The 20,585-nt window shown below is 39.6% G+C and overlaps 1 protein-coding gene across 1 annotated transcript in view; it reads left to right on the plus strand.

The window, feature by feature from the left end:
* Window positions 1-20,585, plus strand: part of GLI3 (GLI family zinc finger 3) — a 208,799-nt gene that overhangs the window by 2,118 nt on the left and 186,096 nt on the right. Inside the window, exon 2 of the mRNA XM_074843243.1 lies at window positions 12,203-12,365. Coding sequence (XP_074699344.1) covers window positions 12,242-12,365 — 124 coding nt within the window. The 5' untranslated portion in view covers window positions 12,203-12,241. The remainder of the gene's footprint in view (window positions 1-12,202; window positions 12,366-20,585) is intronic.

Consider the following 20,585-nt stretch of genomic DNA (forward strand, 5'->3'; position numbering starts at 1 on the left):
GTAGGTGTCTGTTTTGAAAACCGTTTAAAAGTCGGTGGAACAGTGAGAAGCCACGAAGTTTCTCAGTGTTACAAAATTGGTTTTGATGTGGTGTTCAGCGAGATACCTGCAAGAAATGGCCTTAAGTAGTTTGAATATTTGTGCAATTGCATTGTAATTTGGAAAGGTGCCTCACTGATTGATTCCTATAATTATTTCATTTACGTCCTTTATTAAAAATTAATAATGATCTGACAGTTTCTTAATTACATATGTCACGATTATTTTGAAGGAAGACAAATGCAGTGTTTTAAAAGTAAAGTAACCTTAAAATGTAAAAATTGCCGTGTCCACACCACTGTATTTCAGTTGAGGAAATATATATTAAAAGTAATGGTGAATGAGTTTAGCAATGTAAACTGTAGGCAGCCTCCTGAGAGTTTGTTTATATAATGAATGTTTGGGTTTAACTAGCTAGTATGTAAATACTTTCAGTTTGGTGTGTAGCCCAGTTCTAAAACCATAAATAATAGTAACTATGAGAGAAGGCTGTTTTAAGGGGGAGGATTATTTCTTTAAAAGCAGGATTATGTGATTTTGAATGAGTAAGAAGAATGAGTAAGAAAAGGACTCCCTCAGTGTATATATATTCTTTTAAGGAGCAGTGGAAGTAAAACTGTGGCTTAAGGTGCCTAAATGAATGCACTCTTGCATTCCGATGATTGCACATGGTTTTCAGCAGGACATGCTGTTTTACCAAAGCATTTCTGCGGAAGTACTACGAAACAAAGACATCACCTGCATTTTCCTGCTTAAGTGGAGTAATGTTTTTGTCTTTAGAAGGCGTGCAGTGGCCAAGACAGCATCTACTGCTATAAGTATTCTTCAGTTGTGAAAGATACATTGTGCATTTTCAAACACAAAAACGTTTTGTAACTAAGAAATTAAAGTATTGATGGTTATAAATCAGTTCTGTTTATTCTGGATTCGGGGTTGGAGAAACCAAAATACTCAAGTTTTGAGATATCATTATGGTTTGTTCATCTTGCAGGTTACTTAATTTTTTAACGAGATAAATGTGTGCATTTGATACTGACCCATAAAAGTTTCAGTTACACTTCCTGCCCCGTTTTGGGGAAAGCTGTTCCATTACCTGCACTCCGCAGCGTGTCTGAATTTCATCCTGCGCATTCAAGGAAGGAATGGCATATTTTTGTGCTGCAGAGTGTTAGAGAAAAGTTAGTCATCTTTGCCTGATAAATAAGGAATCTGATGGTTATTAAAGCAGGATTTATTTGGAGTTATGGAAGGAAGCAGTTTAATGATCAGTGTTGCATGCACTCAACTATATGGAGATAGTAATGTACAAAGAAAAAGCAGACTTGAAGGAAAAGTGAATCAATGAGTCATGAAATCCTCAGGAAAACCTTAGTAATGGAATGTTAATGCTTTTAGACTATAGTAGATTATCTTAAAAGTCAGACTTTTCTTCTTTATGCAATTGTTGTAAATCCCTAGCTAAAGAATACTTTGAAGAAGGCTTTAGTTTTTCTGGCACTCATATTCTGTAGTCACTCTGATTGTTTTGGAAGATTCAAGAAATTTTCTGCCAACTTGCAGTTAGGCAATTAAAATGCTAAAATGGCTACAGAGGAAGCTTTTTATTCAACAAAAGGTTCAGCTGTAATAATGATTTCAAGTTGTCTTTTAACCATAGGTTTTATAGACGTCCTCCCTTTAGACTTTGTCATTTTTATAAGGGAATTGATTTGTTATACTTTAAAATCAAATAAAATGAGACAGAATAAACAAAAATAGGGCATGGGTGCTGCTGCAAACTTTTCAAGTTCTTTCAGTGCATTTTTCATCTTTACTTTTATTTGATAGGTCTGTGAAATAGAGCTGTAGACTGGCAAAGACTTTAAATGAAATTTCACACTTTGATGATTTTTTTTAAACTTTGATATATTGACAGCAAAAGGAGCTGCAAAGCTTTTATATAACTTGAGCAGTAACGCCAAGCAGCAGTCAAACGTCTCTATGCATTTGTGTTTAACTGCAGAAGAAAAACATGTCCATGGGCAGTAGAGGGTTCTTATCAACTCCCTAATCCCAGATCCCAGCAAACCTTGAGGGCATGCCTCAGATCTTGCTGAAATCATTGTAGACTCTCACAGTTTGCAGATTAAATATGCTATGTGTTCCTGGCTCCAACAACAGTTTTATGAGCTCACTAAGCTTCCTGTTTTAAGATCCTTTTCTGAAGTTTTTAGGAGCTGCTAAAGGCGATGCTGTCTATGGCAAGTGGTACTTGTTAATTTAGAGACACTTTAGCTATTTCATTCTGTCTGTAAAAATGGCCAGAATTGCTATTTTCAAATTGGAAGTCGAGTTGCACTGAAAAAAAGAGCTCCTTTAAAGAGGGATTCTGTTGTTTTAATGTGTTTGTCAGTACACAAGGTTACAAAGTTTATAGGAGGCTTGATTTGTTTTATGGGGGCTTGACTTTGACCGGGCTCTTTAAAACGAGACTTTTTCAGTTGTAATTCTGAGCACAATGCAGCTTTTAGTACATAATTTCTGAGCCTCTTTTAACCAATTGTATTTGTAGCAGCTCATTAAACATACCTTTGAAGTTCTCATTCTCCTTTAAGTGTCAAAGAAGGGAAAATGTACTCTGTCAAGGGTGAATTTCAGTGAATCAGGTAGTTAACCCCGGGATTTGTTGACCCTTCTGAACGAATGGTGTTGCACCTCAAATTCAGGTCTTCTTTTCTAGCTGCTAAATAGTTAACTCTTATGTTTTATTCACTGTAATCATGTTTATGTATTTGGTGTAATAGTTTTAATTAAAAAGGAAAATACTTATTGTCCAACAACATGTGTCATGTTATTCCCGAGAGAACTTGAGCCAATTTTGTGCTTAAAGGTTATTCAATGAATGAAATTTTGAAAGCCCATTTGTCAAGGTACTGCATGGTTTCTGTTAGTTTTCAACCCCCAAATTCATTGTCTGCATGGCCCAGTCATTAGTCATCAGTGTATTAGTGCTGCCTTCAGGCAATGCTGCCCAGCACTTCTTCACACCATTATAGCTCTAAAAGTGTACTCTGCCGACTTGTAGAATTACTGCTCTGATTTCCGCTTGGCTGGGTTTGAGGTAAGTCCCCTCCCTACCTTCCAGCTCTCTCTAATCCCTGCTTTCTTTTAAGGCTGCTTTCTGCAGAGATTGAGGGGAAAACTTTCTTAAAGATTGTGCTGGCATCATACTGTGGTTTTGTTGTGGTATACGCTGTACATATTACCTTGAAAGTGTATTAAATTGGCTGCTGATCTGAGGAGTTGGTTTCTCTCTTTTTTAAGAACAAAACAAGAAACGAGAATACATAGATGTTAAAAATGCCTGCAAGATTATTTAGATTACAACAAGGGACGGACTAATTGGGATAGAATGCGTTTGTCTCTGAATAGTTGCTGGGTGTCAGAACTGATAATATCAGAATCCACTACCAAGAGATCTGATTGAATAATTTTCTTAGCTGAAGTTTCCACTCTAATGTCAAGTTATTTTTTGCACTGATTACCAAGCAAGACAATTAATTTTTTTTTTTTTTTTTTTTTTTTAACGATGCTGAAAATGCTGCTGTATTTTTTTGGCATCTGATATTTAGGTCAGGGCTAAAGGACCCAACTAACCATTTGGTGGTTTATAGCTGAACATCCCCCCCAACTATGTTTGCTGCTTTGTATGCCACTCTGTTTTCTTTACGTACAAATCTGTTAATGTCAAGAAAATCAACTGCATGTAAAGAATACTTCATCCAGCTGCCGGGAGAATGAAGCCTTCATTAGATAAGAAGTATGAATACCTGAAACCGAATAGTCAGAAACACAGATCAAGTTAGTGTCACTTCAGTACAATGTCTGCTGTTCTGAACCGCGTATATTAAAATGAAATCCTAGCACCACTGATTCTTAACTAACAGGACATGTGGTTTGGTGTGGTTTTGCTTGGCTCTTCAATTCACTGTGGATGTTTTTTCTGGGAAAATAAGACAGCTGTACAATTCTATGATTACACCATTTGAACAGGGGTAGTGGATTGCAAGGTAATTTATACGGCAGCAGTTCAGAGTTGTGCTGTTGTATTTTGTCAAGTTACAAAAACGTGAAGGAATCATGATGCAGTTTTACTGCTACTATGAGACAGGTGTAAAACCTAAAGTAAACTGTAAAAGCTGAAGATAAAGTTTTATAAAGTACCTTTCACACTTGAAGTTCTTCCTGGATATATGGAGCTCTTTTACGTGTTAAAACATCTGTGTTGGGTTAGAACGTGAAATTCTGGATGAGGGCATCCCTTAACCTGAGAGTATGCTGAGGAGATAAACAGGCTTCCAGGAACGGGACTGGTGATCAAAACATGGCACTTTCAGAAACATTATACTTGATTCCTTTAATCTTGTTTTAAAATGCTAATTGTAAAACATGGAATACAGTCTTTTCTTCTTTCATTTGCATATCATAAGTTGGAAACAGAAGGCACATCTTTGCAATGGATGTACATTAAATATATTCTTCCTTGAGCTCAGTTCCTGTATAGATTGACATTGATATATAGATCTAGTTTTGATTCTAAGGAAACTTTCATCTCTTGGGATTGATGAGATCAAGCAAAAAGTGTGAAGAAAATGTTCATGCCATTGGAATTCACATTTAGCTCTGATGCTCTAACTTAGAATATTTCTGCATTTTTCTGTGGCAGTTGTAGTGACTTCTTATTTGATGAACTAAATAAATCGTGATGCAAAGCACACCCGTTGCAGATGTTTGTAATTTGCTTTACCAAGCTGTTTGTCGACAAACTGGCAAGAAGGGAAAGAAGAAAACATCCTATATCGTCACCATAATTGTTCCTAGTGCTCATAACAGTATCAGCAGAGGAAGTCATAGGGTATGTTATCAACACAGCAAGTCTTGCTGGTTGTCCTCCTCTCTGCATATTCCCGTCCTTTCAAATCTTGAGCATGTATAGAATGCTCCAGGTTTCATAAAATAAGTGTTTTACAGAAGGAAGTCACTGTGCTATTATTGAAGTTTGTTTTGAATTTAGTGCTGCTGAATTCCTGAAGAAAGATAGGGGCAAAAACTGAGTGTAGGCTTGGTAGGGAAGTTTGAAGTGTCACCACTCATTTTTACCTATTGCTACAAGCAGTAAAGTCCACAGGAGATTTTTTTTTCCCCCTCCCTGTGCTAATTCTTTTACAGCTAATCTTACTTTGACATAATTATTAGAGTTTTTGCTGCTGCGGACTTGGAAGCACAAGGACATGTAGGATTGCAAAGCAAACAATAACGCACTGCTCTGAATTTTCTAGCAATATTAGGCAGTTTAACTGGCAGGAGTTCCGATTTCTGAAGGGTAAGTGCGTTACCGTTTTTAAACCCGCTCCCCTCCCCAAATATATTTACAGATTTGAAGACTGGAAAAATATGTGGCACTTTCTGTTTTTAAAGAAATAACCTTTGTTCTTTCCGTTGTCTGTATTTAGATAGTTTGTAAGAAGAGTCAAAATGAGGAATAAAGAAACCCAAGACCATGTGATTAAAATAGCAAATGCTTAGATGCAGAGTTAATGACCTGGTTTATTTATCTGGTTGTGGTTGTGGGGTTGAGGTTTTTTTGGTTTTTTTGGTTTGTTGTTTTTTTTTTTTTTTTCATTTTAAAGTTCAGTTGTTTAATCTAAAGACTTGGATGATGAATGGATTACGAATTTTTACCTCAGAGGATACATCATATCTGAAGTGTAAAGCCACTAAGATGTGTTGTAAGTTCTGGTTCTGTATCCCTCAGCTTTGTGTTGTGTGTCCCTAAACAGTAACTTCTGTGAGGGATGGACTGGTTGGATATAGACAGTTTGACCCAAATCCTTCAGTGTTTTTATCCATTACATTCTGTTTACTGGGTAAGAAACTACGAATCACTTCTTTCCTGGCGGAAAGCTGTGTTATTTAGGTACAGTTTAATCTGTTGAAGTAATAGTAAAAACATTTAATTGGGGTTATACTTAACAGCTTTCTAAATCCCGTAACAAAAGTAGAGATAATCTACTTGTAAGAGTATGTGGGTGATGTGTATTAAAAGCAACTGAGGTGCTGCCTCAGTAGAAAGTGTCACTTATTGATCCTACTGTATGTGTAGGTTTTAAATATTTTCAGAACTGTTGGTAATCCAGTTTATCTGTAGCAGAAAGATGTAAGCAAATGTAATTCCTCTGGAGTTGAGCAATTATTACAGTTGATCAGTAGTTCCGTGTATGCCATAGAATAGTTTCTTACTTAGGATCTTAATCACGAGGATGCTAATAGCACTGCTTCGCCTAGCTGATTGCCTTTGTGTTTGTGATCCTGCATTATTGTTGCCACAAGCTATTTAACCTATCAGGAACAGATCAGATCATCATTAACCAGGCTTTAGGTCTAGTTGTTTTTCAGTCTTTATGGGGGGAAGAAATCAAAGGAATGCAACACAGGAAAAGACAGCAGATAGTAATGAATTTGGAAAGATTGTATTAATAAATGTGGTGCGCTATAACTTGGGGTATTTTTTAATTTCAAGCAACAGATCCTCCTATCTGATTCTGTTGGGTTTTTTTTTTGTTTGTTTTTTCTTTCTAATTTTACTTTGCATTTCAAAACAGATTTAGGAGAAGTAAGCAATTAGCAACTAGTGCATTTGTAGTTTATGCTTGTAATTTAAACAGAGATAAGTACTGCAAAGTATAAGATACCTTTTTTCCCCAACTTACTAATGGTTTGTTGTGATTTTATATATAGAGGATATAAGACTATTATTTGTACTGTTTATGGCAGTGTTAGTCTTACTGTGCCCAGTTGTCTCAACAGGGAAGAATCCGAACAAAATTTGCCCAGGAGTAGTTAATGGGGGTTGCAGAATTCTGGTTTAGCATACAAAAAACTGGGAAAAGATAAAACTATTTAAAAGATGTATAGTAATTAGATTAGTTCCTATAGCTATTATAAAAATGGTGAAGGGTACCAAGAGGTTAATGTTGCAGCTAGAAGAGACTTCATAAAATGTCTGAGCGCTTGTGTATTTTTCAGCAAGTACTGTCAGGGGTAACTTTGTCAGTGCAGCTTTGCAAGCAGGTTTGATGGAAAGCACTGCTGAAATCTAGGTGGGTTTTGGAAGTTAAATGTACCTGAATCAAGCCTGTATAAATCAGTGTGAAATAGCTCTCATATAATAGCGTAAGATTGTCTCATGTAAAGTTTGCATTTGAATGTATCTGAACAAGACAGATTTTTTTTTTTATCCTTAAATAATCCCAAGGAACGGTGTAACTGGTTTTGATAAAACTGATAAAGGGTCCTTTATGGTTGAGAGAGACTGTAATTTCCTGATTGTTCTTCATGCCTCCCCTTGTGTTTTTCACTTTCATACAGTTGTGCTGTTCAAGATGTATTGTATCCCCAAAGACTGCTTCCAGTAGTGTGGATCAAAGTAGTACCTATGAGCACCCTAACTACCCAGTCATTTCTGAAAAATTAAACATGCTATGTTTGCTTGCACGCTGATTGGGGCACTCTGGTTGCTGATAGCAATCAGTATGAACTTCCCTACTGCTGATGTAATGATGATGAATGCTGTGACACTGCTATTTCAGACAGCTCTTCTCAGCGGATGCAAACCACTTGTTAATGAATTGAATACAACTACAGCAGCATCGAATAAAACAGGGAAACGATTTTTTTTTTTTAACCCAACACATTAAAGGATACCCCCTCAAAAAATATAACAAATAAAGGCAGAAGAAGGTTTAAGTTCGCAAGAAACATAAACCAATCTAACATGCAAATTCTAGATGCTGATTCCTGCCCAAGCACTTAGACTGAAGCAAGTAGTACTGTTGAAGTCAGTGAGCCTATTCCTATGAATAAAAATTTGCATGATCTGGTCTTTAAAACTAACATATGCAATATAAATGCAATGATTTAAAAAGTAATTCAGAGAGGAATTGGAAAATTGAAGTGTATGTTCAGAAGGGGTCACGTTTCCTGCTCTTCCAGGCGGAGGGCTGCTCCACTGGTTTCGGTTAGTTGGCACTGTGAGTAAATGAACAAAAAGATTTTTTTTTTCTCCCCAGTATATTAATATGATTATTTTTACTACTGTGAGGCAGTTTTATGACCAGCATACATAAGGACCGGAAATTATATCATTTCAAATTGCTTGAAAGATTTTTTTTGTTTGAAATGCATTTCCAACATACTGTTATTTGTTGACACTCCTTTTAAAAGAGACAGTTTTCCTCATTTAACTAGTTCATTGCAGTAGCTACTTCCTGAAATTCCTCCAATTTAATATGCAATTGGTGAAAGTTTACATTTATGGTTTAAAAAGAAGAGACACACCTGCAGGCAGGTTGCTGTTTTGAGAGGGATTAGGTTTAAAATGGGGATCTGGAATTAATTGTGCAGTGGGTTCAGGCTTTAGGAACATTACAAAAGGTTCAAGCATGGTTGAATGGGAAAAAGCCATGAATGTTTGCTTTCAAGAAGGAATGTTTATCCCCCTATTTACCTATGAAAGTTCAGGCTTTTGCCCATATACTGTTATAGCATTTTCTTGCCATTCATATGCACATGGAGATGCTGGGTAGCCACAGAAACTAGCTTTCTGGTGTTTTGAAAGCAGAGCTCCTTGCTGCAGAATTGATACATATTGTCTCAGGCCTGGGGGCAGGAACAGGGAAGTCACTGACCCCCACGCTGGGGAGAGCCGTGTACACCATAATATAAACCACTTCGTATTTTAATGTGAAGGTGATGTCAGGCTGGCTGATTTTCAGAATGCTTTTCGTTAGGGATTAGCAGCCAGTGGAAAGAAATCTTTACATCATCCTGGATGGGTGTTTTTTGGTAGACTGCAATTCTCCATCTTTCAGTATGATTTCTGAGAGAAAATAAAAATCACAGCCAAAATTAAGGAGAATGATTCTAGAAGACGTGTGTGTCTGGTTTGTGTTTTCAACTTGGGCTTAAGTTCGTCTTCAGGAAAAAAGTTTTGTGGGGCACCATATTGATTTCCAGTTGGCTGCTTCCCTATCGGGCATGCTTGGCAGAAGGTACCAAAACACATACCTCTGCTTGTTAGTCCTGCCACCTCTCCTGGCTTTCCGTGCTTTCCCAGCCATGCATACCACCATGTAGTTGATGAAGCACTGGGGTGTAACTGGAGCTGCTGGAATTCTTGCAGACACCCTTGCCACACGGGCGTGCGTGGGTTGGGAGTGGAGGAAAGAAGGCACGGGAGGAAGCGTCAGCAGCGCCGGGGCCATTGGCTCGTGGTGCAGGGTGTAGAGCTGAGTAAGAAAGTTTACTCTTGCGGTCTTCCTTCTTCCATGCTGAATAAAAGCATGAATAAAAGCAGCCTTCTGGATGTAAACTAAACAGACATGAACCAGAACAGGTACCAAGAGCAGGTGTTTATGTTAGCTTGTGGCCAGTTCTGCAATTTTCTGACCAAAAATTCACTTTAAGCTGCTACTTTAGGCCTCTGTTCTGTCCCATTGTCCACACTAGGTAGTGTAAAACAGGAAAGTGATAGAGAGTGGTGGGAAGCGTGGAATCATGTCTGCTAGTCTTCCCTCCATTACAGAAAACAACCCCAAAGCACCAGAAAAATCTCATTGGTAGGCTGCTGGGGAAAGAAAAAAATAGCCAAGAGAATGGATGGATGCCAGTCTGAGCAGCCACGTGTTGCTCTTGAATTGCAGATGATCCAGAGATGCTTTTTAGGAGATTAAAGCTGTGTTAACTCCTTACAGTACCTTCATCTCCAGATTGTAAGGGAGGTCCTGTCCTGCCATGGTGAAGAGGGGAAGGAAGTGGAGATAAATGAGGGCTCCTTGCTCATATCTGCGCAGACATCTCTGTGGCAGGAGGTGGTGGAACCACTGTAGATACCTGTCATCTTTTTTGTGACCTTTGCCCAAATGTTTCATGCCACTCCAGTGGCCTTTTGAAACTGGGGCCATGTGGCTTCTTCCTTTCTAGTGGAGTAGGGAGCGTAATTGTTTCCTTCCATGACTTTTAGCCAAAAGAAACAGGCTTGTGAACCAAGGACAGAAGAAAATGTTCTGCAGCTTCTCCCTCCAAGCTCTCAAAGTCAGACTCTTTGATGTAAATGAAGATGCTGCCTGAATGGCAGACTTGGCCCTTAGAAGGCAAAAGAGAAGAAACATAACCACAGCTGAAAATGTATTGCTTTTTAAATTCCTTCAGAGATAGTGTAGAATGTTATTCTTTTTAAAGACTGTTAAATAACTCAAAGCCTGATATATGTGATAAGTGACCAAAGTTGTGGACGCTCTTGCATGAGGTGCACAAGGGAAAAGGGGGAGAAAGCATATGAGAAATTTGGAAAGGGGCTGTTTAGCAAGCTTGTATGAGATCTCTTCTCAAGGAGATTTGTGCATTGCTGGCTACACGCGAGGGCTGTTGCAAGTTGAGTATTGTTAGATCTCTCCTGCATCCTGTTTGAAGACACCTGACGTTCCCCTTCATGTTCTGGTAGGAAGTTGTTTCACAGGTCATAATAATATTTATAGCACTTTCACGAGTAGATCTTGGAAGTACTCTGCCATGGCAGGCAGAGCTTTGTTATTCTTGTCTTTAGCAAGAAAGAAACTCAAGGGAGTTGGCCTTCCCAAAGGTTAGACCAGTAGGTCAGTGGCAGAGAGTCTCTGATATCTAATTCAGTTCCCTGGCTGTGCTGCCTAGCTAAATAATGATTCATTTAGTCATTGGGCTCTTCTTTGATCCTTACTGTATAACAATGAGGCTTTGGAGTGTTTTATTGTGCTATTAAAAAGAACTCCTACTAGGGAGGTGGGAAAGGGAAGGTTTACTAGACAGCTGTGTTTGTGATGAATTGGCTTTGTAGCCTTTTTTGGGGTTTGTTGTTTTGGTTGGTGGTTTTTTTTTGACTGTCAGAATTGGGGAAACAGGTTGCTGATGTAATTACACTTCATTATAGTTCACTTTGTGGCTTGTTTTGAAGCCTTTGGTTTTTTATTTCATTTAAATGATGTTTTAGAACAGTGTGACTTCCTTCCGTTTCAGACCCCTTTAGCTAATGACTGCAGTCCTGCTCAGAGCTGAAAACACTCTCTTTATTACAATTTTTTGTTGTTGCATAGGATCATGTTCAAACTACTGAAGTACCCAGGTACTTCAGTTCTAAGCATGGTGTGTGCTGAATATTGATGGTTAATGTAACGTTTACTTGGACAGACTGGCATGCATCAAGTTAAGCTGCAGACCAGTGCTTGGAAATGCTTGTGTTCTTCACAGCCCAGGATCCCAGCAGTCTTGGGGCCTGGTGGGGATATGCTGCTGCACAAGCAGTATTACCCTTTTGGAAGCTTATGGGCTTCTTGGGTTTATGTCAGGAATGTAAAAGCTCTGGGAATAAGGAGAAGTGATCCGCAGGGTATAAAAGTAATGTATCACTGGGGATGACACTGAGAACAGCCAGGAAAGGCAGAATAACCAGACACACACCTCTGCAGGGTTTTCCATTTTCAGTGTTTTCATGCAAAAGAAAGTGATCTCATTATCTGCCACTAGCAATAATATTTGCCTTTCCCTGTGGTTTTTAGGGTGTTGCTCCAATGCACTTTTGTTTGAGTTAGATTTCTGAACAAAGTGAGAGATGTTTACACGAGTAGGACAAGGTGTAGAGATAGACAGGATAATTCTTGCTGCAGTGTGTTCGGATAGTGTGAATGTTGGAATTTAAATATTTGACTTCTATAGTCAACATGAAGGTCTGTCTTGATTTCTTTAGTGTTGTTCCAAAGTGCTCTGGACATAGGAGGAAAATGCTGGCTTTTTTCCCCTGGGTCCATTAAAACCCTACAGGCTTGAAAAACATGGACCTACCTGTCAAGCAGCGTAGTGGTTTGTGATGCTGATTCTCTTTAAAGGCAAACATACTTATTTTTGGTGTTAGTGCTTCCTTAAGTCCTTCAGGAATTCATGCATGCACACATGATTTGATGGGCATCCAGAAGTGGCCTGTGGGACTGCTAATTCAGTTGTGCTGCGGGCTCTTCTTCAGGGTGAGAGGTGTGAGAGGTTTTAGTCTAAGCTTTCAAATAGTATTTCAAGTTTATGACTCTCTTGTTTCATTCAGGTATTAGTACAAGGAGAGCTGAAGTAATGAGAAGTCATCATGGAGGCGCAGTCCCATAGCTCTACCACGACGGAGAAGAAAAAAGTGGAGAATTCCATCGTGAAATGCTCCAGTCGAACAGATGTCAGTGAGAAAGCTGTTGCCTCCAGCACAACTTCCAATGGTGAGTAACAGCAGGGATTTACTAGCAGCCAAACCTACAGTAATTTTATGTTCACTGCATTCCTTGTGAATTGAGCGTTTGCACCTGGATCAGTGTTTGTTCTAAGGAAAGGCTAAAGAAAACGAACAAGGCGGGGGGGTGATGGTGATGGAAAGTGGTAGGATACAATAAGGCCTGTTTTGGCATCAGGCGTAGTCTTTTTCTTCCAGATGTTCTAATTTGAGATGTAAATGTGCTAAGTTATTTATTATAGGAAGTTCCTGTTTTTGGCGTTTTGGAAATTGTCTTGATTAGCCTGGCAGGGCTTGTGAGTGCTTTGCATTTGGCCATTGAAATCACTTACGCTAGTTAGATAATTAGTTATTACAAAAGAGACAGAAGTAGCTCTGTGGAAATTAATGGCAAAGTTTTCTTTTCTTCTCTTCTTTTACAAATAAACTTGCTCCTCCCAAAGGGCTGCCCCCACCTCCCCAAAGTTCTTTAATGGCCAGAGACAAAACATCAAGCTAAGAGTGTATCCTCCCATGAATTCATTTCAAAGTTGTGAATATACAGCTTGTAGATTTGCAAAACTGGAGTAGTTTGCTTAATTCTCCCCAGAGATTACCTCACTGACAATTTTACATATTCTCTGCCTCTCTGGAGAGTGTGTAATCCCAGCCCTGGCCCTTTCATTGTTCAGTGTAAGAGGGCTGAGTGTGTTGGTCCCTACTAATGCAAAACTCCCTTTGCATTAGGAAAGAAAATTGCTTGAAAAGGTGTGAACAGAGTTTAGACCTGTGGAATTTGGATAGCTGCAGATTAACTGTTGGTTTTTGCAAATCAGTGTAATAATGGCTAAAACCGGAAGATGTCTTTCTGCGTATTTTGGAGACCTGGTGTGTTTCTGGCAAAGCATTTTCTGTTCACCCTTTCTGCTTCCATCATGCTTACTCATGGGGGCTTGTGGTCCAGGTCAAGTTCTCACTTTGAAATCTTGAAGAACGGTTTCTGCTTTCTCAAAGAAACATGTATCTCCCACTAGACTAAAGCAGAAAATACATGAATCCCACAGCCGTACTAGAGGGGAATCTCTGTGGGTCAGTAAAAATTAGATGGCTCATATCCCAGTATCCTTCTGGACTTCAGATTCAAAGCAAACTCAGCACCTGCTGACCTACTAGTTGGAGTTGATCCTCACGGGAGTATAGAAACTCTTGAGCAGCTATGGAAAAAGTTGCATCAGTTTTCTAAAGCATATGAAATTAGATCCTCAGCTGGTGTAAGTCAGCACAGATCTGTTGCTGTCAATAGAATTACAGAGGTTCACATTAGCTGAAGAGCTCCCCATTGTATTTTTTTTGATAATAGGATTTTCCACTTTGGCCCAACTTTTCAAACAGATGCAGTCTCAAACACATATGTGTATTCTTTGATGTGTCAAGGGTTTGTACTCAAACTCGATAGTGGCGCATACCTCGGACTGTTTGGGCTAGCTCTAACATTATCGTTAAACATTTAGTTTGAGAGGGCTAAAAATAAAGCCTTCAAGACGTTTTTGGCTTATTCCGACATGATTTACTCCATGGTCAAATTCTCTCTCTATTCTACCGATCGGCTTTAACGGTAATATTAGTTCTTATCTACCTGCTTCATCTAGGTGGTGTATTAACTGCATGTCAGGGGCATCAAACTCCCAAGAGCTGGAATGATTCTAAGTCTAATGAATGACTAGACATTTTTGTCACTGGAATTGTCTCCTATTAATGGAATGAGATACTAATGCAGTACACATCCTGGGGCCTGAGGCTGCATTTGGTTGAGGTGATGACAGTTACCTTTGTTTTCAGTGAGTAAGGGTTGGTCTTGTTAATCTTTGTATTTAGGGAAATCACCAGGATCTCCAAGGTTTGGGTTTCTAACTACCTTCATGTATAACCAAGCAAACGACTTTCCAGAGATACAGGGTTGGGCTTCAGAGGGATAAAAAATTCCATTCCTTCCTGTATATGAAAAATTTTATCTTAGTGTGGAGACTCCATGAAGCATGTACCAAAACAAATACTAATATCAAAACTTTAGGAACTTACTTAAACATGACTTTTACTGTTGCAGTGTTTTAAAGTTTTGCTTCTTGCAGATGTGATTGTCATGATAATGAATTTTGGTTACAAGGACCAATTTGCATGAAAGCTGGAGCTTGCATTGCATTTGCATCTTTTCTTCTTTAATGCTGGAATGAGTATTACTACAGGAACATCATCAGTTGATATAAGACACCACTCCTACAAAACATGCAGCTTTTGTTGATTCAGTGCCGCTTTTTTTGCAGAGGGCTGTGGTAATGTTAAACGGTTGTGATTTGCATTTGAATGCTCTGTTAAACAAGGTAAGGTACCCTTAAAAATAACAAAAAGACAGAATGATCCTTGCTGCTTTTGTCAGAAGACTGCTGTCATTGCAGAGCAACATCTGCCTATCATACCAGTGTCACCTCGTAAGCATGTCTAATGTCACCGCTTCTCTCCTTCAGAACAACACATTAATTAGAAAAGTTTGCAGGGTAATGTGTACTTGAGTGACAGCTGTCTGAGGTGTGATGGAGAAACTAGTATTTTCTCAATAGCTCTCCTGTCTTCTGAAGGAGTCAGAACTTGGATCATAAATAGATTGAAAGCTGTTAGTTACAGGTTTTATGCAAAGCTTACAGTCATGAAGAAACAAAGAAAATGCCATTATTTCAACAGCTCCCAAAAGTGACTAACACCCAGTAGCAGAATCTATGTTAAAATGAGTATTGAGTGTAGAAAACTTTTAAACCATATGGTGTGCAAACTGTTTATTGAAAAGCCTGGTGTAAATCTAGGTGCAAGGGAAAGAAAGTGGGGAAGGTGACCTGGAAGGGCAGCTCTTGTGTTAACCCTAACTATGCCGTACAAGTTATGAGACCCAGACTTGTGGGCACCCCTTGGAAGGTACCAGCTGCACTGTAGACTTGAACAATAGACTTGAACACTGTAGTTTACACGTTAGCCACTTCTGCTGAGTTCCTGTCACTACTTAACACAAAAAAGATTTCTGCTGCACTCACCTAACTACAAACCCTGACTGTATTGCTAAGATGCTTGCACTGTGTTAGATAAGGGCCTGCCAGCGTTTCCATTATAAACCCCTAATTTCAGGGATTTATAACTAAGCCATTAAAATGTGCTCCAGGCCGAAACATGTGGGGAAGGTCTTAGGGCTGGAGAAAATTAAAACTTCTTTTAAAATACATGTGATCAAAAAAAGTAAAAAAAAAAAATCATAATTTGTAATAACTAACAAAAATCTTTGGTGTACTTTGATCCCCAGTGGGACTTTGTAATTTGGGACCTCTCTTGCTTTGTTTTGAATTCATTTTTGCAAGCTTTTGATTTTTTTCTTCTTTGTGTATCTCAACCAAACTGCATGCAGTTTACTAGGATACATTTCTTTTCAAATTGTTCCTTTTACTCCTTTGTTTGACTGCTGTATTTACTGCTAGGCTAATATCCAAGGAGGGGGAAACTGCTAAAGAAAACTGCCAACGGAAATGTTGATTTACAAAACGCTGTATGAATAAGAAGTTTGTGCTAGGGTGTAAAGTAAGCTTACTTTTGTGTATTGTGTGATTTGATAGCCTCTGACTGATCTGCTTTGGCAAAGTAATAACAGCAACAAATAAATACAGTGTTTATGTCATGACTATGGAGTCATGACATTGGAGTAATGAGGCCAGTGTCCCGGACCACCTTGCTACCACGGTGCCGTGTTGTCAAGCCTTGTCTTCTCACACATGCATCCCTGCCACTTTTCTGGAGACAAAGCAGTGAGACCCTATTCCCTACCATGTCCATGCATGGATTTAGGTCATCTCCTGAAAGTTGCTGCATGCAGACACAGATTTCTATCAAATTGTGCAAGGGACAGCTTTCTGAAGAGAGGTATCCATTGATAAGCTCATTAAAATTAGTTCTGTGCTCCCCTTGGAAAGCCTTTGCCTGGTATTGCAGGTCATGAAACCTGCCTTGCTAGACCGCCATTGGATAATATGGTACCTCCTGTAATTTCAAGTAATCCCAGGATTAAGAAGAAACCTTCAGGTGAAGGCTGTAAACGTTGCAGGCGTCGGCGTGGTGACGTGCCTTGCTGAAGTGTGACGAACACTGATGTGAAGGCTTGTTCTCGGCTACTCCTCCACGCCGCTCTGCGGGCCAGCGCCAGGGCTGGCAGGGCGAGCAGGGTGCCTGCTCCTGGGCTGCCATGCCTCGCAGCCTGGCATAGGAGCTGTCGCTGAGATCAGCAGCACGCCAAGTCGATATGTCAGGCTGAGCACTGCAGTGCCGGAGCAGAAAACTCGGCTCGCTCCCCTGCCTGCGCAGCTGTGCTGCCTGCGCTGGTGCAGTGCCCTCCTGCATGGGGAATCACCAGCCCTCCCGAGTCCCAGCATTGCAGTCAAGGCTTGAACGCCAGTCCAGCAAGTACTCAAGCGAACGCCTCGCTTTAGGCGCAGGAATAGCTCTGTTGGCCCTAACGTGGGTATTTGCATGCTTAAAATTAGGCAGTTGCTTTAATGCTTTACCAGGCTGGCCGCTTCGACTCTCCGTGCTGCTTTGTAGGTGAATCAGATTTATTGTTAGTGTACTTCCTGAGAGGTGTTGGCTAAAAAACCCCACGCTAACCTAACACAGCCCTCAGCTATATGCAGTTTATTTTTTACACTTAATGTGTAGCATGGATATAATTAATTTTTTGCTTTATTTTCGAAAAAGTACAGGGAATTTCTGTGAGGGCTGAATTAATACTTCTACAAGGCAAAGCTGCACTTTGCAGCGTTGCTTGGAGAACGTTAGGAGATTGTAATACTGCATTCAACCCTGATTTATTTACTATTTGGCTTGTGAATTTTGTCGGTGACTAAAATGCTTTCCTCTTTTGTACATTTTGGCTCTAAACCGACGTTTTTAACGTTGCTTTAAAACAATGCAGTTATTGTATAGGGACTCCTTCAGTGTCTGACAGGCAAGCACTTATTTTCAGTTTGATGTGTTTTGTCTAGTTTTTGACCCATGAGCTTGTTCCAGTGTAATTTGATATTTCTTATTAACCTATTACTCTGCCTTAAAAAAAAGCTAATTATAAACGTATGTAGGTTGTGGACTTGACTACCTTTATCAGAATCAGATAGTTATTGAGAACATACTTTAAAGTGATAGAAAGCAGAAATTATTATCTTAATGATGATGTAACTTAAAACCAAGCTTGATGGATGAATAAATGAGAGGAAGGGCATGCGTCCACTTTGAGTCTTTCAGAAGAAGAGCCAGCTTCATCTAGGTCTCCTTTTTTCTTTTTTTCTTCCTAGTAGTTCTTTCAGGGTTGAATGAGGGAAGTATTCAGCAGTCTGCAACCCCGTAAGAATCACATTTCCTGTTTAAACTTTCAGCTGGTTACTTGTCCTGCTGCTTGCTTTCAAGCTCACCATAAAATAAGTGTTAATCATAATACCCATTCTCGGCCCCCTCGTCGGACTGATGTGCTCAGGGTCCCATTGAGAGGTCGGGGTTCAAAAGAGGTTGTTAGGTATCGAGAAACATTGCCTGTACTATTTTAGTGGCCTGGAAATTGAGTCCCGAATTGATTATATGAGACCTGATTCTACAAAGTGATCAGGAGATGTCCTCCTCCTCTCCTGAAATCAAAGGGGATGGAGGGGCCCTCTTCACTTCTCATTTTCAGGTCAACGAGGAAACAGCATCCTGTAGTATTAGATATTGGAAGTGCTGACTTCAATGTATAGGTTTTTCTGAGGGTTTTGTTTTTCAGCAAGACAAATATTGCAAGTATTCCCTATCTGTAACGGTGGCATACAGCAGCATGAAAAGTAAGGGTAGAATGGTCATGTGTCGTAGCATAGAAAAGTAAGGGCAAAGACCTGAACTTGCAAGATTTTGTGTACCCTTCTGTTCTAATAATTGTGGCCAGGTCCTAAGAGGATAAACTAAAAGGAGGTACCTATCCTTGGGGAGGACAGGCTCTCCAGATGCTTGGAAATATTGGAAGCAAAAGTATTGGAGGTTGTAATTAGGTGGGGACTGCATGTCTTGGTATATTGTGATCTGATGCGAGTAGCTGATTAAATACGTGTTCATTCGGAGTAATGCACCCATGGTCCTTTATGCTTACTTATAAAATTCCAGTCATCAGGTTAGGGTTTATTGTAGACTGTAATAACTCATTCTGCCTGATACTATTTTCTAGTGTTGTCCCGCAGTGAGCCAGCCCTACCCTTACCCTGCTCTAAAGCCAATGATCTGCAAGTGCAATACAGTATTGCTTCATTAATTCTGCGGAGATTTCCCTGCTTTTTCCCCCCCTTCTCTCCCCTCCCTGCAGTGGTTAATAGCATAAGGGATATTAAATGTCAATCCTCCTGTATCCCTTTGCAAGTTCCAGAAAGAGATGATTGAGTGGCTTATCCCTGCAATCACTGTAATCAGTAAGTAATGACTTAACATCCTGCTGGATAACATGAGGTGGAATCGGGAGAAAACATTAGTTAGCAGCAGAAGCTTGCCACCTGGACAAGGTGGAGGTTAAATTTAGGGAATTATACACTAGGGATTCTTTTTTCCTGAAAAACAAATAAAAAAACCCACCCCACAAAACACTCAAGCAACCATATTACAGTTGTACCTGCGTGTTGAAATAGAGTAAGAAGTGATAATAATAAAAAGGTTTAAAGTGGGTCTCTACTGTACAACAACGGTACCGTGCTCTGTAGCTTGTGCTTTGCAGGAACCCAGTATCAATCAGAGCTCAAAAACTTCAGGCATTACAGCCCACAGTACTGGGGAGGGGGGAGCAACAAGAGGTTTGATTTTTAGTAGGAAAAAGGCTGTGGGCAGCTGAAGCTTCAGTGATATTGTTAGCCTTCCAGAAAAGGGCTCACTCACTGCTGCAAAGTGCTGGTCTCTGGGGAGGATACCCTAAAAGAGAAAGGGCCTCCTCATGACCTTGCACCGCAGCAGACTGCTGCTCCAAGCGATGGCACCTTTCTCCCAACTGCTGGAAACGGGTGTCAACAAACATATGGGTGCCAGGTAGCTGGGGAGAATTGGAAGGGCACTAAAAAATAAAGGTAGAAAGCTCCTGGGTCCTGAAAAGAGATCAGACTTGGGAATCTGCAAGTGAAGGAGCTACATGGAGCAGATCTTCTTCTTAAAGTAAATAAAAAGAATTTTTAAAAATCCTTCTAATTGACTTAAAACCAGGCAACCCCTCTGGCAGGCATAGTATTTGGCTTTAGAATTAGGGCTGTGTAAATTAAGGCAGTTGAAATAATTAAATTACTTAACAGGTTTTCAAATGCCATTCAGCTTTTCTCTTCTAGATGTTTCCTATTTCATGTCTGTCTCCAGTTAAAATGACATAATCAGGTATCAGTGTTGCATTTGATTATATCCCTGCTTTGTATGTTTCTATTTACTTTTTTCCTTTTTTTTTTTTTTTATTTTCTTATTCTTTTCTGGCAGATATAAAACCTCAGCTTCTGCTTACACAGAAATTTTACTAAATACATATGCCAATAAGTGAGAGAAGTGGGCTTAGGGTATGGTATGTGATTGTGTAAAGAATGTACTGTATTAAAACGACATTGTCTGTATTCTTTCCAAGCCATATCTCATTATTTTGGGGTGAGGGTGGGAGGGGAGGGAGGTGCATTCTTTTGCCATCCCAACTAAGAGGGAATGAGGTACATTTTATTCTATGTTATTATCGTATTTCCTATTAAAAGTCTTTGCCTTTGATGTATACTGCAAGGGGTCACAATTTAATTTGCAGATTCTATTTTTGTTCGTAAGGCTGACGATTCAGAAAAATGTTGATTTACTTGTAAATGTGATCTGGACCTCCTGATGAATGTGTATTTCAAGTGCGCAGATGCGCTTCGGAAATACACGGGAAATACTGGGTTTTGTTCAGATGATTTTAGAATTTGGGTTGTAAGGCTTTATGGGTCAGGTTATCAAAAGACAGTTCCTAATCTGGTGCCTGCAATCAGCTGGAGTCTTGCTACACGGGAGCTGTGTGTGCACATTCTTTGCACATGCCAACCGCTTAAAATACGCTGGTTTCCATTCATTTAGTACGACTTTCCGTGCAGGTTCCACATGCAGCCAAGTGGAAATGTGAAAACTTAAGTCCCACACGTGCAAT

The sequence above is a fragment of the Strix aluco genome, chromosome 1 (genome assembly GCF_031877795.1).
Source record: "Strix aluco isolate bStrAlu1 chromosome 1, bStrAlu1.hap1, whole genome shotgun sequence".
Lineage (NCBI taxonomy): Eukaryota > Metazoa > Chordata > Aves > Strigiformes > Strigidae > Strix > Strix aluco.